The following is a 19,016-nucleotide window of genomic DNA, read 5'->3' as shown; positions in this document are numbered from 1 at the left end:
GTGCTCCAGTAGATTTACCAACTGATGAATTTGTTGTTGAGTTAGACTTTGTTCATGCATTTTCCCTTTCCCTTTGCCTACTTCATGATTCTTGTCACATGTATCTTCCAGAAACTCCTCAGAAAAACCATTTGCAGTAGCTGCTGTTCCTGTATTCTTTCCCTTAGTAAACTTGAAATCAGGAGGAAAGCCATGTAACTTGTAACACTTTTCTTTTATATGACCAGTCTTCTTACAATGGTCACAAAAGAGATTAGACCTGTTAGGAGCCCTGCTGTTGCCCCCATTGTTTCTATTAAGAGCATAGTTAGTCCTGAAATTTGTGCTAGTACTGGCGGCATTCACATGAAAAGAAGTGGAGTCCAAATTGAACCTGTTTTGAGGCTTCACCTCTCTTTGTTTCTCCTCCTGGACAAGAATAGAAAAGGTTTGAGCCATAGTGGGTAATGGATTCATCATCAAAATGCTGCCTCTCACAATGGTGTAAATTTCATTCAATCCCATCAGGATTTGAATATGTCTCTTATCCAACTCAGCTTTATGCATTTTCGATTTACCAGTACATATGCACACACATATGCATTGTGAATTTGTGTCTAATGTGTTAAGTTCCTCCCATAACTTCTTAATTCTGGTGTAGTACCCAGTAATGTCCAAGTTCCCTTGACTGAGATCATTAATTTCGAGCTGAAGTTTATACAATTTAGCTCCATTAGTTTGACCATACTTATCCTCTAATTCGATCCAAAGTTCTCTTGTATTGTCTACATATTGCAGGCTATCTCTGAGATCTTTGGACAGAGAATTCAAAATCCAGGAGGTGACCATATCATCACATCTCTCCCACTGAGGAAATTCGACTGAATCTGTAGATGGTCTTTGTACTTTCCCATTGATGAGACCTGTTTTGTTCTGCACTGATAGGCCTCGAAGAACAGCTCATATCCATGAACGATATCCAGATCCATCGAACAGGACAGGGACGAGTGTAGACCTAGCATTCTCAGAAGGATGAACATAGAATACACTGGTTAGATCCAGAGAAACAGGGTCTGGAGGTTGATTGTCATTTGAAGTTCCTTCCTGATGACTGCTCTGTACCATTCTGTGTGAAGTTGAATTACTGAAAGAAAAAGGGACGAAACAAAAAAAAATTTGAACTGCGGAGAGTGAAAGAGAACCGTCACGGCTCTGATACCATATTGAGTTAAACGAAAACTAATGGAGAATATTGATTCTCCATTGATGCTGATCTGAAGCTTTGAAGAGAAATGAAGAATGCTCTTATTTGGGGAAAATGAAAACTAAACTTCATTTCATGAAGATGTAGTGTATTTATATAGACTCAATAATAAGAAGGTTCTGGAATCTAACTAACTAACAACAAAAATAACTAACTCATTAACAAGAATAAAATGAATAACAAACTTAACCGACTTAGTTCATCACACTTATTACACTAATTGCCCTTGAATAAACTTTATCTTAACAAATATAACTTTGAATTCAATTCAAGTGACCTGTTGTCACTTGAGGGAAGATACAATGGTTTATTCTCTGTGCCAAAAAAAAATTAACCGAAAAATTCACTATTGAATTAAAAGGAAAGATATAGATGATTTTAACATAATGTTGAGTTATTCATCGTGCATTTACATCTCTATGTGTTGGCCTTCTTCTTCATGAGTTATCGTCAACTCTTTGTTGAAAGTGCTGTAGAGCTTAGAAGAGGAAGAAGATGTACTCAAAGCATTTCTTCTTGTGATAAAATGTGGCTGACTTGGTCTTGGAAGAGTCATGCTTTCGCCTCCAAGCATAACGACTACATTTGACATTGTAGGACGATCACCTGGATCTTTTTGAACACATAGAAGTGCCACATTTATGCATTTTATCACTTCCTTGTCCTCGAAAGTATCAACAATAGTTTGATCCATCATGTCTAGTGCACTGTCTTCCATCCACAGTCTCCATGCCTGTGATTAGTATTTTTGAGTCAGTTAAAGCATTAAAATAGAATAGCAAATTAATTGAGGTAAGTTTTGGGTACTTACATAACCAGTCAGGTTTACTTCTTCAAAAAATTCCATGTTTCTCTTCCCACTTATGATTTCAAGCACTACCACTCCGAAGGCAAATATATCGGACTTGATTGAAAAGAGTCCCTCCAATGCATACTCCGGTGACATGTAGCCACTATTTTAAAAGTTTTAAGATCATGTTGCTAGTCAAGGTAAGACTTAGTTTTTCGTTCAATCAGATTTATATGAGACTTGTCTAACTGCAAAAAAGTCAATGAGCACGCGTGTTTGGTATGGTTTGGTTTTGGTTGTGTCAAATCAGGCGTCCGAATGCAAAGAAATGGTATTTTCGGTCGGTGATCTGACTCAGCCTCAAAAGTTAGCTGATAGAGAAGGCTTATAAGGAGCTCAAGGTTCTCGTCCTTCGTCACCACGTGGGATTCATTCCATTTTTCTTTATTTTATTTTTTTGTAGAAGGTATTCATGCTATTCATCAATGTGTATGCTTTAATTTCTTATTTATAAATTGAGGTTCGTGTCTTTTCACTTGGTAGCATTCACAATGCAACTCTAATGGGTTTGAGAGTTTGTATAGGGGAAATTTTGTGAGAAAGAGTGTTATATGCTCTTTCGATCTCATTTTATGTGGCAACATTTTATTTTTTGTCTGTCTAAGAACCTGTTTGGATTGACTTAAAAAAAAATAGCTTTTAAGTCAAAAATAAAAAGTCAAATTGAAATGATTTTTAAGTCAAAAAATAAAAAGTAGGGGAGACCTACTTTTGGTTTTTGACTTATTTTAAGTCATTTTTTACCTTGTCAAACCCTTCGTAACTTATTTTAAGTCATTTTTGAGTTATTTTAAGTTATTTTTCATATTTGCCAAATATTTCCAGAAGTCAAAAACTGATTTAAAAGTAGGTTTGACCGACTTTTAAGCCAATCCAAACGGGCTCTAAGAATTTTCTTAATGAATGATATATAACTACACAAATATCTAAGAATTATTTTAGACTATAAATTTCAAAAAAGTTCTTTTTTTCTTTAAACATTGTATCAGATTACGGTGCCACGTAAAATAAAACTGAAGAAATATTTAGTTTAGTTATTCATCACTATTTTGTTTTCAATCTTCAAAGGGGGAATGGATGGGAAAAAAAGGAATTAAGAAAAATAAAAGAACCAACACTGACTTGGTCAATAAGTGGGAAAGAGCTGGCAATGGGTCGGGGGCAATTGTACCCTTAATTAAACATTTACTCACCAAGGTGGGCACACAATATTGTTGCCATCAAAGGTCAACATGAATAGACCCAAGTCTTTGCCACATTTGGATTTTACTATAAAGGGAACAATGATTTTATACTTTCTACCTTCGTAACTCACATCACATTTTAAGGAATGGAGATCCCCCTTCACGCCCCAGAGCTAACTGAAACGTGGATCACGACCCCAAATAGATATGAACCTCGCTCTGATAACACGTAAAAATATGATATTTAAACCTAATTCAACTTCAAAAGTTAGTTACTTCATAAGAAGGATTGCTTAAGTGCATACAGATCATTTGTCTATCATTAACCAATATAAGATTCTTAACTTATTCTAACAGAAATAAAGTTAATATCTACTCTTTTAGCTTTGAAACGTTTGGTCTACATGTTTTTACTGAACGAATCGGAGAGGGGCTGGAGTCTGTCCCATATTTTTCCGTTGATCATGTGTGATGTGTCCATGTCTATTAAGAAAATGAAAAATGTACTTAATAACTTGCCGTAGAAATTCGTGTTTATCTTTGACAAATCTCACATTGGTGAAACACGATGGAGATGTTGTTCATACAAATGGGATATTTTAGATCCTACTAACGTGTTTTAAAGTTCGTGGGTAGGAGTGGCAAAACGAGTTGATTGAGTCAAATGTGAATCGATCGAAAATTAGTTAAATAAAAATGAATTAAATACTCGACTCAACTCATATTTTAAATGGGTAAAAACATGTTACACAATGGATAATATATGTATGAGTATCCATATTATAATAGGGAACTTATTAAGAGCTTCAAAAGCAAAAAATTTACCCCACTCCCCATACCCACCCACCCCCACCGTCACCCCACGCATCCACCCCTATCTCAAAAAAACTGTAAAAAATAATTAATTTGTTTTTCATTAAAATAATATATTTTTTTCTTAAAGTTTTTTTATCACTCCCCGCCCCCTTCCAGCCACTTTCAAAAAAAAAGTTAATTTGTTTTAAAAAAAAATAGATTTTTTCCTTACCCCACTCACCCCCACCACCTACACCCAAAAGAAACATTAATACCACTTTTCTTTCTTTTATGAATGAACCTTTTCTACCCACTATATCAATTTAACTATCCATGTTTAAATAAGTAATATGAATTTTTTTCGTTTTTACCCATTTTAAATAGGTTGGTACTTTAAATGAGTTGGGTACCCAACCGATTTAAAATGAGTAAATTTGAATAGATACCCATATAAATTACCCATTTTGCCACTCTATTCGTGTGCATCTAGACGTAAAGCAGATAATATCACAAGTGGATTAGATGGTCACACTTGGTATGTGTTGAGAATATAATCAAATAATAAAAGTGTACTTTCTCTAAAAACTTAAGTTTTTAGATGAGATGGTCACACTTTAACATGGTATCAAAGCAGGCAAAGGTCTTGAGATCGAATCTCACCGCCATCCAAATCAAAAATAATTTCCACGTGCTTGACCCATGAAAAAAAAATTGGCCCGCACGTGAGGAGGTGTGTTGAGAATATAATCAAATAATAAAAGTGTGCTCTCTAACATCTTAAGTTTTTAGATGAGATGGTCACACACTTCAACAGTACGAAGCCACAATGCATACAACCTTGGATACAATAAAATGTAACGTTTTTAAAGACACTACAAGTGTGATATGTATTGAAAAAAAGTTGATCAGTCTATGAATATAACTTTGAATTCCAGCGAGGTGTTGTCACTTGAGGGAAGATACAATGGAAAGATTCACTATTGAATTAAAAGGAAAGATATAGATGATTTTAACATAATGTTTTGAGTTATTCGTCGTGCATTTACATCTCTATGTATTTGCCTTCTTCTTCATGAGTTATCGTGATCATCTCTTTGTTGAAAGTGCTGTAGAGCTTAGAAGAGGAAGAAGATGTACTCGAAGCATTTCTTCGTGTGATAAAATGTGGCTGGCTTGGTCTAGGAAGAGTCATGTTTTCGCCTCCAAGCATAAGAACTACATTTGACATTGTAGGACGATCACCTGGATCTTCTTGCACACATAGAAGTGCAACATTTACACATTTTATCACTTCCTTGTCCTCGAACGTATCAACAATAGTTTGATCAATCATGTCAAGTGCCCTGTCTTCCATCCACAGTCTCCATGCCTGTGATTAGTATTTTTGAGTTAGTTAAAGCATTAAAACAGAATAGCAAATCAATTGAGGGAAGTTTTGGGTACTTACATAACCAGTAAGGTTTACTTCTTCGAAAAATTCCATGTTTCTCTTCCCACTTATGATTTCAAGAACTACCACTCCGAAGGCAAATATATCGGACTTGATTGAAAAGAGTCCCTCCAATGCATACTCCGGTGACATATAGCCACTGTTTTTAATGTTTCATACAATGAGACATCAAAGGAATCATATGTTTAGTGAAATCGGACCAAATTTTAGATCTCTGCCTCTGTGTGTGTGTGTGTGTGTGTGTGTGTTTGCTCTCCAAATGATCAAAGCTGAAAACAGTATTCAGAGACTTACTAAGTTCCAACAACTCTGGTTGTATTAACTTCTGTGTTTTTGCCTTCAATAATCCTTGCCAAGCCAAAATCTGAAATTTTGGCATTCATTTCATCATCTAACAATATGTTGCTTGTCTTAAGATCTCTATGAATAATCCTTAGCCTCGAGTCTTGGTGAAGATAAAGAAGCCCTCGTGCGATACCCAATATAATTTCAAAACGAATCCTCCAGTCCAATAATCGGCAGAATGTATGATCTATTTGCAATGTACAAGGTTAACTTTAGAGGTAATAAATCCAAAAAAAAAAACCATATATTTGCATAAAACGTTACAAAGAATTTTGAGGTCCGGAGTGGAGTATACTGACCGAATATAAATGTATCCAAGCTTTTGTTGGCCATATACTCATATAGTAAGATCTTTTCATTTCCCTCAACACAATAGCCTAGAAGCCTGACTAAATTTCTGTGCTGCAGTTTGGCAATTAACATTACTTCAGTTTTAAATTCTTCAACACCTTGTCCCGAATGATTTGACAACCTTTTCACCGCTAGCTCTGCACCTTCGAGAAACTTACCCTGTATGTATAATGTTTGTCAGAATCGTTGTATAACGGAAATAGAGAAATTTGAATGGTACATGAACAAAAGAAAGTAGCCTAGCCTTATAAACAGGTCCGAATCCACCTTGCCCGAGCTTAGCTGCATTCGAGAAGTTGTCTGTAGCTACTAGTATGCTATACAAGCTGAAAAATGGGACATCAATACGTCTCTTTTCATCTGCAGTGATCAAATCTTCACCGAAACTTTCTCTACGAGGAAAGTGCTCCATATGATTCCCCAAAACAATATCTCTTGCTTCTAAAATCAAACCAATTAAGTAATTAGTTATGAACTTGATCATAATATACCTCCAAAAGCTGAACTTGAGAAAAAACAGATGAGATTTTTCGATCATTATCACCTCTACTTCTTGTCACTCTAGTGTTCTGATAAATTATATAACTAATGCTGCACAAAGTTATAACTCCAAGAACTACAGAGATGGAGATAACAAGGGTTCTCTGATTCCGTGAGGATGCCAGCTTCGCGATGAATGATCCTTGTGTTCCAAGTTCTGAAGCAAATTTAAGAAATGAAATTTGTGTTGGTCATATAAAAGGTCAAATGGAGAACATAGAAAAAGGTATCATTGAACTATTGGCAAGAAAATCATTTGTAGTAAGTAACATTGATCCATATACCTAAACTCGTGGAACAATTTAAAATCAAGCCATTCCATTTGTAATCAGTTTGGCATATACATCTTCTTTCTCCTTGTTTTGTCATATTGCAACTAGAATTTGGCCAATCATTGCAATCTTCTGAAGTCTTGCAAAATGGCTCCAATGGTGGTTTCCAACTAATCAATATTAAATCTTTCCCTCGACTAAAAGGTCCTGAAGTAAGATTCTCGTCAGGATTGTAACACCAGTTTATCACCTTAAAAGGTGATGACTGGTTGAACCAAGAAATTCCTGTCACCGGTCCTTTGTCATCACAAGTACCAACAGATTCTTTATGGGCTGCTTCTATAACAAATGTTTTGTTATCTTTATCAAAGTTAACGACAGTATACTTGCCATTCGATGTGTGGAAGCTTACCTGACCAGCTAAATCATCACATGAGAAACTATAATACAGAGGGTCACCACAATTTTGTCCACTGCTTAATGGATAGGGTATTAGGTTTATGCCACAAGGCTTGCAATTTCTCCTTGTTGCTTCTGCAATGCACAAAAATCAAATTACTGTACTATTTGTGGTCACACATTAGCTTAAACTGTCAGTGTACATAAGTTAAATCGAAAAAGAAATTACCAATATCGGAAATGCTGACACGAACAGAGATGTTGAAGCCACCAGCATAGTTCTCCTGGAGAGACATGAGACTAGTGTCCCAAATCCAGCATACAGAATCATCGTAAGTATAGGCCTGGCACTTACAGTTGCCTAGACAAAATCTCCTGCAGTCCTCACGGGTACTAATATTACTGATTATCTTGTCTGGACTCTTGAATTTCATTGACCTCAAATCCAAGAACGTGTCGAGTACTTCTACATTGTCTTCATTGCAAGAGCTAACTGACTTCCTCGAACAACCACCTGAAAAATCTCCTGCTTTTGAATTATCTGGAGGATTGGGCTTATACCCAGGCAAACATTTGCATACTTCCTCACGTTTGCTGTTACAAATGCTAAACTTCCCACAATACTTATACAAATCACACGTATCCTTTGGCGCTGACCACATCAAAGACCATCCACTGATCTCCTTATCCCAACCATAGAATTGTATTTCCCCCGAGGAGTTCATTAAGAGCCTACTCTTGTTAAATGTTCCTATCGATTCCAATGAATTATCGACAACGTCTTTATTAGTGAAGTTGGATAACATGTAGGCAACATAATCAGGCATCTCACCGAAACTTAACTTTCCTAATTTCGCAGACCCTTTCCAGAGAATTTTGCCCTGCTTTGGAAGTATTATAACATATTCCTTGTCACTTGATTGATCTAATTGGAATCTGTAGTTCCCATTTTTTGAATCAATCCAATTCAAACTACTATCCATTTTCATACCTGGTAGGAATGTATCGGTTAGATTGCGAAAACTCTGCCACATTTCAACTCCTGATTCATCAACTAAAACTAAGTTCCCTGTATCCAACAACTCTACTTTCCTGTTAGAACCACTACCTAATTTTGTGGAGAAATAAGTATACCCATTACTTATAACTTTGAGATTACCATCTTCAACGACAACCGAATTATCCTCATTCATTATTCTTTTACCCTGAATCGAATTATTCCAATTAGCAACCCATACAACAGTTCTAGGACTTAATTTGTAATACCATATGCCTACATATTTGTTTAACCCGTCATCATCAGAAAAGAATCCCATTTCGAAATTTTCTCCAGCAGATACCAGTGTTTCGCCATTGTCAACTAATTTACTGCTTCCATCAATGGTGCTCCTCCTTGCATCACATCGATGTAAAATCATCAATGCTGCAAACAACAACAAGAGAAAATTACTTGATTGCATTGTTTTATGGAATTGTTGATGATTTGACTGAAGAACATAAATTCAAGTAGGTAGCTCTTGCCCTCTATTTCATTTCAGTGGAGGCCCTACATGACTAATTGTTTCATTGAGAAAAAAACTCCCACTTTCCGACATTGCCAGCTCTTTGCCAATTGACCAAGTCATTGGTGTTTTTCTAATGTCTTATATTGTATCGTATTGTATTGTCTAAATTAATAACGTTTTTGATAGATGATATTATTTACATAATATCACACATCGGGAATTTGGATGATGAACTTATAAGAAAAGTGGCATATATGGTAGAGCTATTATGAAAAGGTTTAACTAATAAATAAAAATAAAATAAGAAGAAAATATTAAAGTAACGATGCAATCACACCAAATCGATTATTATATAAAATGAGAGTTTTTGTTTTTACCTACTGATAGATCTAAAAATACGATACAATAAAATTTTAGTAACAATTAAAATAAATATTGTATTTGAACTAATAATATAATACAGTACAACGAGTCAACGGTCCAAACGTGTAAAGGGGTTAAACACTCTAAATCGAGAAGTTCTTTATTCTGTAGAACCCAATACTATTTTGTTACAAATAGAGGGATATTAACCGTGTCACTCACCTTTTAATAGTTAATTAGTTTTTGGATTACTTCATCCATCCCAAAAGCTTAGTTATTTCCACTGGATTTATGTGAAACTTGTAATCTAATATAGTGTTTAAATTTATGTTACTTCCTTCATCTATTTTTATTTTTATTTTTATTATTATCATACATAATAAACAATAACATTAGCATAAACATATATTATTTATATTCTAATATATATACCATATTCAATACTGGTGGCGAATTTACTTACTATAAATGAGGTAAGTAAATTTGTGGTTTCTCCGTAAAATTATTTATTTTATGTATATATCTTTTGAAATTTGTATAATATTATTTGTTGATATTCATATTATGAAAAGGCTAAATGATGTACTTAATCAAATATTAGGTTATTTATTTAGAGGACTAGAGATTAATTCTCATTTAGTGTTTTTTTTTTCTTATTTTAAAAATCTTAAATTCGTCCTCCGTTCAATACAAATTTATTGATGAAATATAAGCCACATACTATAATGTATCTATTTTCAAAGTGGAGTGATTGATACGTGAGAAAAAATGTTAGTCAAAGTCTAACTTTGAAATAGAGAAAATTTTCTCCTCTGTTCCTTTATGGTCTTTTCTAGAGAAAATGATCAAAATGGTCTTTGATATGGCTTTGATTCCATTTGGTCATTAATGTATGGAGTTGATGGAAAGGATCCTTTATGTATCATAAATTGTGATCAATTTGGTCTTTAACCCTAAAATTAATATTTTATTTTATTTTGCCGTCAAAATACACGGAATATGTAAAAGATGCACTCGTTCAAGACTTTCCTTCCCCTGTTTCCAAAAATTCCAAAATGGCACATCAATTTGTTTTTAACCAAAAGGGCAAAATCGCTCTTGACGGAGAGATTTTCTTCTGACAAAATTGACGTTGTTACTCCTTTAAAAAACATAAAAATCGCTACTGATCCAAAAAATAATTTCTTTTTTCTTTAAAATCGCTGCTGTGAATTATTATTTTTTACAACGCTGCCCCAACAGCGTTTAAAAAATAGAAATAGCTGCTATAGCAGCCATTTTCTTAAAAAAGTTTAATTTTTTTTTATTAAAAATTTCCGAAGCGAGGACTGCTTAAAAAATAATGGGAAATCGCTCCACGTGTAGCGATTTTAGTTAAATTTTTTTAAAAATAATCGCTGCCATTAAAATTTTAGGGTTAAGGACCAAATTGATCACAATTTATGATACATAAAGGACCATTTCCATCAAGTCCATACATTAAGGACCAAATGAAATCAAAGTCATACATTAAGGACCATTTTGATCATTTTCTCGTCTTTTCTAAGCTGAACAACACTTCAACTCATCTACTCCATATCTTCTTCTTCTTCTATCGTTTTTATCGGGTGTTTTGATATCTGTCTTACAATTTGACTATTTTGGATTCATGTCATATAGGACTCCATTCTAGGGAAATGTTTCCTAAGACTCTGGTTAAAGAATAAACGTACAGTCTCATTCACTACACCACATTCTTTAGTGGTTACTCCATATCTTTTCTTTCAATTCAATGTGATTCTTTCATTTAAATGTTTTAGGGCTGTCAATGTTTATTTAAAATTGATCAAACAGATTATTAGAGATTTTTAATAAAAATTGGATGATCCTACATATATTTATAATCGTACCGAATAATTATATTAGAATTTTAATTTTATAAAAGAAGTTGAAGAAAATACCAAAATGAACCTAAGGTTGTTTTCTCTCTCTCTCTCTTCCTTTTTAAATGGTTGCAAACTTGCAATATTTGAGCTAACTATCAGTTTTATATTTTTAAAATTTTATATTGATACTACGTGTCATCTTTTCAAAGTTTATACGTCTAAATTGAAAAGTTTCTATTAGCAATTCAATTGTCGTTCTAAAATGGAACAAACTTTGTTATTTCTTGCAAGTCATCATAATTAATTTTTATGATTTAATGTGACGAATGAAACAAATCCGATTTCCAATACAAATACTGATATATATTATAATCACTGAATACAAGTTACAACATAGAATATATACAACAAAGTAATAACACACTAACTAAGGAGAGATCAACAGAGACGAAGTAACGAGAGAGAGATGAGATACAAGACCATAGAAAGGGAATGAGAGATATCAGAAAGTCAAAGCTTTGACATTATAGTTTTCATAACCGTTCTTTGTGATCCCTAATCTTTTTTAACAACTAATTGAGTCTTAATCCTGAATAAAACTCTCCAACATTTTACTCAGCCTAACAATATATCACCTTGATCAGTGGTTTAGATCATTGGCCCTTTTAGAATAATCATGGTTCTCAACAACAAATAAGTCATCCTTAATGATTCTAATGTGATATATATTCAAAAATAAATAACCAAAAACTAATTGGAATGTATCGATACCGAATAGAAACTTAAATGATTGAAACGATTTAGAAAAATCTATTTTTTGTGCTACGACATGAAAGAATAACTATACAGTTAAAAATTATATAAGTTTCATAAAATAATTGTTCTAACATTTGACACGCCTAGTTTCGTCTTCCGTGAAGTGATTTTTTTTTATAAAAAAAATGGGGATAGGGAAGGGGAAATTGGGAGGGGATTATAATGTGGGGAATCAAATCCTCACCAATAAGGTGAAAATTTAGGTAACCAACCAACTAAGCTATTAATATTGTGATTAGACATCACTATAATCCTTGTCTGGTCCAACATTTGTTTCGGACTTTATTGTCGTATCTCACAAATAATTCCAATTTCCAGGAAGCTTTTTATAATGAATTATTTCCCCAGCAATTCAGGACTCTTCATGGACACATCACTATTTTTAAATAGGAGTACAACTTTGACTTTGTCTAATAGACTAGTAACTAGTAATTAAGCTTTAACAATACTACGCTAGTGTTTGGCCATAGAATTTCAAATATTTTTGACAAATATTTTTATTTGGGTGAAATTTCACCATTAGTGTGGTCATAATATTTGGAAAACATTTCACTTTTTTAGAAAAAATATGATATATACCCATAAGTTTTAAAATTAATCATAAGTTTGTATTACAAGTTATCTTTGTTGCAACAAAAAACAAGTAGTGCCCATGACACTAAAGCAATGTGTTAGTCTGGAGTCAGTGCAACAAGCATCATTTCATACACCGTGAAGTAGACAAAACACATGACTTTGTTACCCTGAGTCGATTATTTATCATTTTCATCAACAACCATATCATCACTTTCATATTCACTGAATATTTTATCACTACTTTGGTGTTCACGTATAGAATTATGTAATACAACGTAAACAACTACTATAGAGGGTGTTTTTGTAAAAGATAAAAGTTTGGTGTAGAATTTGAATTTTTAAAAGATCCAAAATAATGAGATTTGACCCAAATACTAGTTTTTTTCTAGTATTTGGAAATTTGGGTTATTTGCCAGTAATATTTGCCAAATTGTATGGACAAACACTATTTGTCAATTTCTCCCCCAAATTTTACTTGAGAAATCTATGATCAAACAGGTCCTACATTATTTGCTTGGTAAGGATACGATTTGCGTATAACGCGTATACTACATTCTTTTTAGGTCCACTTATAGAATCACATTGAATATGTTGTTGTTGTTCGTTTATATAGAATGTTGGTTGCTGGATGTATACATAATACATTAATTGTGACATTATATCCAAACAAAGTTTTTATAGAACTTGTACATAACTCTACTTGATAATAAATTTTTTAATTATTCTATCCGACACTACAACACAATCGGTTATTTTGCGTGCCAAAATAATTTAACAGAAATTCAAACTGAAATTGAAGAAAAGATATACCGGCACATTATTGGCTTGTGTGCATTATGCATTTAACTTATATGTATATTGATTTCATCGGCCTACTTGTTGAGTTATTGTCAACCCATTGTTGGAATTGTTGTATAGCTTAGAAGACGAAGAAGATGTACTTGCACCAGCACTATTTCTTCGTGCTATAAAAGCTGGTTGATTTGGTCTTGGTAGTGTTATGCTTTCACCTCCAAGCATAAAAACAACATTTGACATTACAGGACGCTCAGCTGGATCTTCTTGAACACATAGGAGTGCCACATTCACGCACTTTAGCACTTCACTTTCATCGCACGACTCAACTATGGTTTGATCCATCATGTCTAATGCACTGTCTTTCATCCAGAGTCTCCATACCTGTGAAATGCTAATTTTGAGTCAATGAAAGCTTTAAGTAGAATGAGATGTATATTAATGAGGGAAATTTTGGTACTTACATGACCAATGAGGTTAACATCTTCGAAAAATTCCATGTTTCTCCTCCCACTTATGATCTCAAGTAAGACCACTCCGAAGGCAAATACATCAGATTTGATTGAAAAGAGTCCCTCCATTGCATATTCCGGAGACATATAGCCACTGTTTTTAGTGTTCCAGAATAGGTTATTTTAGCATCTAATTTGTGTAAACCAATACATTTTGGTGTGTATATATCTATCTTCTGCCCACCAAATCAAAGGTGAAAGAAGAACTAAGAAACTTACTATGTTCCAACGACTTTGTTAGTATTAGCTTCTGTATTTTTGCCTTCAACAATCCTTGCCAAGCCAAAATCTGATATTTTGGCATTCATTTCTTGGTCTAACAATATGTTGCTCGTCTTTAGATCTCTATGAATGATCCTTAGCCTCGAGTCTTGGTGAAGATAAAGTAACCNGGAGACATATAGCCACTGTTTTTAGTGTTCCAGAATAGGTTATTTTAGCATCTAATTTGTGTAAACCAATACATATAGTGAACTAATACCAAGTTTTAGATGTATATATATCTATCTTTTACCCACCAAATCAAAGGTGAAAACAGAACCAAGAGACTTACTATGTTCCAACGACTTTGTTAGTATTGGCTTCTGTATTTTTGCCTTCAATGATCCTTGCCAAGCCAAAATCTGATATTTTGGCATTCATTTCTTCATCTAACAATATGTTACTTGTCTTTAGATCTCTATGAATGATCCTTAGCCTCGAGTCTTGGTGAAGATAAAGTAACCCTCGAGCAATACCCAATATAATTTCAAAACGAATCCTCCAGTCCAGTAATCGACAGAATGCATGATCTAATTTCAAGTTTTGTAAGATAAATTCAGAGAGAATCAATCATAAAACTATTACTGCAACGAGTTTCATGGTGGGGAGGGAAGTATACTAACCGAATAGAAACGTATCCAAGCTTTTGTTGGGCATATATTCATATAACAAAATCTTTTCATTTCTCTCAACACAATAGCCTAGAAGCCTAACTAAATTTCTGTGCTGCAGTTTGGCAATCAACATTACTTCAGTTTTAAATTCTTCAACACCTTGTCCAGAATCACTTGACAACCTTTTAACTGCCATATCTGTACCTCCGAGAAACTTACCCTGCATAAATATATCTCCAGACTGTTATATAACGAAAACGAAAGAAAAAAATCTGAATGGTAAAACAACTTAGAACAGAAGAAGGAAAAAAAAAGAAAGTTGCAAAAACCTTATAAACAGGTCCAAATCCACCTCTCCCGAGCTTACTTGCATTTGAGAAGTTTTCTGTAGCAACTAGTATGCTATTGAAGCTGAAAAACGGGACATCAATCCGTTTCTTATCGTCTTCAGTGATTAAATCTTCATCAAAACTATCTCTATGAGGCAAGTACTCCATAGGCACTCCCAAAACAATTTCTCTGGCTTCTATAATCAAAACAATTAAAGTGATTACGATATCCAAAAGTTGGAGTAGTTGAGAAAAAGCAGATGAAAATTCTGCATTGTTACCTTTACTTCTTGCCACTCTTTTCAGATAAATTATATAAATAATACCACACAGAACCATAACTCCAAGAATTACAGAGAGGGAAATAACAAGGGGTCGCTGATTCCGTGAGGATGTCTGCATCGGTGTATTGTTCCATGGTCCTCCTTGTGTTTCAACTTCTGAAGACAATTCAATTCAATAAATGAAACAAGTGTTGGCATCAGAAAGGTAAAATGAAGTCACACATCAGCTTCTTACCAGTAGGGGGCACGCGGACAGAGAGATTGAAGCCACCAGGGTAGTTCTCCTGGAGATTGAGATTCGACTCCCAAAACCAGCATCCAGAATAGTTATAATATGTATATGCTTTGCACGAGCAGTCGCTTAAACAATGACTCATGCAGTTCTCACTGGTATTAATCTTTCTATCTGTCCATTTTGAATTTCCAAATTTCATTGAGCTCAGATGCACAAATGTGTCTTCTTTGCAAGAGTTATCTGATATTCTCGAACATCCACCTAAATTTTCCCCGTCTCCATAATCTTCTCGAGAATCACTCTGAAACCCAGGCAAACAGCTGCATTCTGAACTTTCATTGCTGTTACAAATCTTAAATTTCCCACATTTTCTAAACTGGTCGCATTTATCTTTTGGGGCAGACCAGACCAAGGACCATCCACTCTCGTAATCCCAAAAGTAGAATTGTATTTCTCCAGAGGAGTTCATCAGGAGTCTAGTACCTTTGAAAATAGAATCTTTGTTACTAAAATTGGCTAACCTTGAAAAATCAATCGGAGTAAAATTACGATTATTATTGAATAATGTTCTTGTCGCTTCCACTGAATTATTGAATAATGTTCTTGTCGCTTCAACTGGATTATTGGATAAAAAGAAGGTTACAAAAGAAGGCATATCATTGAATCTGAAGAATTCATAGGCAGTTGATTTCTCAAACCCTCCTACAGACCCTTGCCAGTGAATACCCACTTCGTTCTCAACTATCACATATTTTTTGTTGTCTCCTTGATCTACTTTGAATTTGTACTTCCTATCTCCAGAGCCTTCCCAAGAAGTTAATTCCAGACTCTCCATATTCATGCCAGGAAGGAAAGTATTCGTTGGATTCTGAAAACTCTGCCACATTTTAGCTCCTAATTCATCAACTAAAACCAAATTCCCTGTATCCAACAACTCTGCTCTAATGCTAGAGTTACCATCTAATCCCGAGGAGAAATAAGTGTCGCCATTACTTGAATTCAAAATTTTGAGGTTACCATCATGAACGACAATGGAAACACTCTCCTTATTTTTTGTTGAAGCTCGAATCGAATTGTTCCAATTAGCAATCCATACAACAGTTCGAGGTCTTAACTTGTAATACCATATGCCTACATACCTGTTTAACCCTTCAGAAAAGAATCCCATTTCGAAGTTTTCTCCATCAGATACCAGTGTTTCCCCGTTGTCTATTAACTCACTCTTTCCATCGATCGTGCTCCTTGCATCACATCCACATATAATCACCAACACTGCAAACAACAACAAGACAAAATTACTCATTTGCATAACATAAACTTTTCCAGCAACTACTTGAGTCAGTAACATTTTTTATGGTATTTTGATGATATGAAAAAGTTAGCATTCACTTCAAATGGAACCTATACTACTAAATGTTTGATTGAGAGTACAGTCAACTCACCAAGTCAATGGTCGTCCTTAAATTATTTTAGCTGTTTTTTCAGCCAACCATTGAGATTTTATATGATAAAACTTTGTTTCTATTACTCAACTTATTGTAATCAACTTATAATAATACTATGTATAATTGAGTGAGTAATAAACTTCACACACATGATAAGCTATGGAGAATTGATATAGAGTAAATTACTTCCTCTGTCCAAAATGTAACTAGGGTGTTTCAGAGACTAAATTAATTCTTGATTTCATTTGTACAAGTTCCATCATATTATTAGACATTTAGATTCTACTGCAAAATACTGTTAGAATTACTTTCTAATTCTCATTTACCGTATGGTGTGACTTCACATAAAAACGAAGAAAAGTATTCAAAATGTTTAATAATTTAGGACTAGTATTATTGACAGAAATATAACCACATATATTGTTTTCATTTTTATAAGATGAAAGAAATGAGACGACGAAAAATCTAAGTCGAGTCAACTTTGGAGTACAGGATTTTCTCGTACACTATAGCTAATTTATTAGCTCTTCCTTTATTTTCTCTATCGACAAATAAGACGTATGGTCCTATATATCTCACAAAATGATTCCTGGAATCAAATTATTTTTTTATTTTTTTTATATGGACAAAGACTGAAATCCAGTTCTACATATTTTCAGACGACATAATTATAAATTATGTCATTTAACTTTGTTTAAGTTACACTCTGTTTGTATCATTGTTACTCATTTATTTGATCCAAATACTAGATTTTTCTAGTATTTGGGAATTTGGGTTATTTGTCAAAAATATTTGCCAAATAATATCAAATTGTATGGACAAACACTATTTGCTAATTTTTTTCCCCAAATTTTACTTGAGAAATCTATGGCCAAACAGGTCCTACATTATTTGCTTGATAAGGATAAGATCTGCGTATACTCGTTTATATAGAACTAGTCCTAGACACGTGAGTCCCATGAAATGTATGAATTACTGGCAAAATCACATTTTAATCAGTATCACAAGCTATTTAAAAAAATACAATTTAAAATAGATGAACAATCAATGTATTCAAATAACTTCTTTATTGTATATCAAATGATTAGACATTTGATGAACCTGCAAAATTTAGTTTGGTATCTAAAATAATGAGTTACATTTTTATGTTATTAGGTCCAAACATATGATATATTAGTATGTGCAAAAATGAATAACAAAAATGATTAATGGTTCTCATTTAAATGCACAATAAGAAAACTTCTACATATACCTTAAATTGATATCTATACTTCAAGTTCAACACTCATACAATTTAAATGATTCATGGAAGAAAAATTTTATAATGGAGAAAGAAAGCATGAACGAAAAGTTGAGGATATTGCAAAGAAAGTCTTCATGCCCTGAAAAGAAAACTTTGTTATTGTTAGAGACAACATATCAACATAAGACTGTTCACTGTTTAATACTACACATGTATTAAATTTACTCTCTTTTGCTATTTTTTCTTCTTGATTACCAATTTTCAGCATTTTTTTGGTTATCCTCACTTGCAACTTCTAACTCTCTTATTTTCTCATGTTGAATTGAGTAATTTTCTTAATTCGATTTCCTATTGTGAGTCTCCATCTTTGCAAGTTGGTTCTTAAATAGCATTAGGAAATAACCCTTTAAATTCAAATTTTAATTATGAAATTGGTTTCTACATTAAAGTGATGAATGACTTTTCAAATTCTTCCATTATGAGATTTATTATTATGATTAAGAGCAATATCAATGTACTCATTTATCAAGGAAATGATAATTTAATTATTAAAGGGCTTAAGGACTTCAAATTCTACCATTATGTAATTAAAATATTTATATTTAATCAAATTTTAATTTAGTAGAGGGACAAAATGGTAATTCAACTTTTCACTTTGGAGCTTCCCACTTATAATAATAATAATGATGATAATAATAATAATAAAAAAATAACAATAATAATAATGAAAAAAAATAAAAAAAA

General features: G+C 33.4%; 2 protein-coding genes across 4 annotated transcripts; both read right to left on the bottom strand.

The window, feature by feature from the left end:
• Nucleotides 1-1,491: 1,491 nt before the first annotated feature.
• Nucleotides 1,492-8,934, bottom strand: LOC125876636 (G-type lectin S-receptor-like serine/threonine-protein kinase At4g03230). 2 transcript variants are annotated; one of them, XM_049557856.1, is made up of 9 exons: nucleotides 7,659-8,934; nucleotides 7,043-7,564; nucleotides 6,763-6,915; nucleotides 6,463-6,659; nucleotides 6,167-6,377; nucleotides 5,817-6,054; nucleotides 5,520-5,661; nucleotides 5,315-5,441; nucleotides 1,492-1,849 (listed from the first exon to the last, which is right to left on the bottom strand). In XM_049557856.1, exons 1-9 carry the CDS (start codon nucleotides 8,887-8,889, stop codon nucleotides 1,653-1,655), a joined length of 3,018 nt encoding a protein of 1,005 aa, XP_049413813.1. In that variant the 5' UTR covers nucleotides 8,890-8,934; the 3' UTR covers nucleotides 1,492-1,652. The 2 variants fall into 2 exon arrangements, with proteins under 2 accessions (XP_049413813.1, XP_049413812.1); XM_049557855.1 differs by lacking the exons at nucleotides 5,315-5,441; nucleotides 5,520-5,661 and adding an exon at nucleotides 2,055-2,196 and having other exon boundaries at nucleotides 1,492-1,976; nucleotides 7,659-8,930.
• Nucleotides 8,935-13,185: 4,251 nt separating this feature from the next.
• On the bottom strand, nucleotides 13,186-16,938 carry LOC125876638 (G-type lectin S-receptor-like serine/threonine-protein kinase At4g03230). Of its 2 annotated transcripts, none has more exons than XM_049557857.1 (7): nucleotides 15,585-16,938; nucleotides 15,347-15,505; nucleotides 15,066-15,262; nucleotides 14,746-14,956; nucleotides 14,415-14,652; nucleotides 13,814-13,955; nucleotides 13,186-13,733 (listed from the first exon to the last, which is right to left on the bottom strand). In XM_049557857.1, the coding sequence occupies exons 1-7, from the start codon at nucleotides 16,930-16,932 to the stop codon at nucleotides 13,419-13,421; spliced, it is 2,610 nt and encodes an 869-aa protein (XP_049413814.1). In that variant the 5' UTR covers nucleotides 16,933-16,938; the 3' UTR covers nucleotides 13,186-13,418. The 2 variants fall into 2 exon arrangements, with proteins under 2 accessions (XP_049413814.1, XP_049413815.1); XM_049557858.1 differs by having other exon boundaries at nucleotides 15,066-15,259.
• Between the last annotated feature and the right edge of the window lie 2,078 nt (nucleotides 16,939-19,016).

This window comes from Solanum stenotomum, chromosome 9 (assembly GCF_019186545.1).
Source record: "Solanum stenotomum isolate F172 chromosome 9, ASM1918654v1, whole genome shotgun sequence".
NCBI lineage: Eukaryota > Viridiplantae > Streptophyta > Magnoliopsida > Solanales > Solanaceae > Solanum > Solanum stenotomum.
The sequence above is the reverse complement of the archived record's forward strand: the minus strand, read 5'-3'. Positions and strand labels throughout refer to the sequence as shown.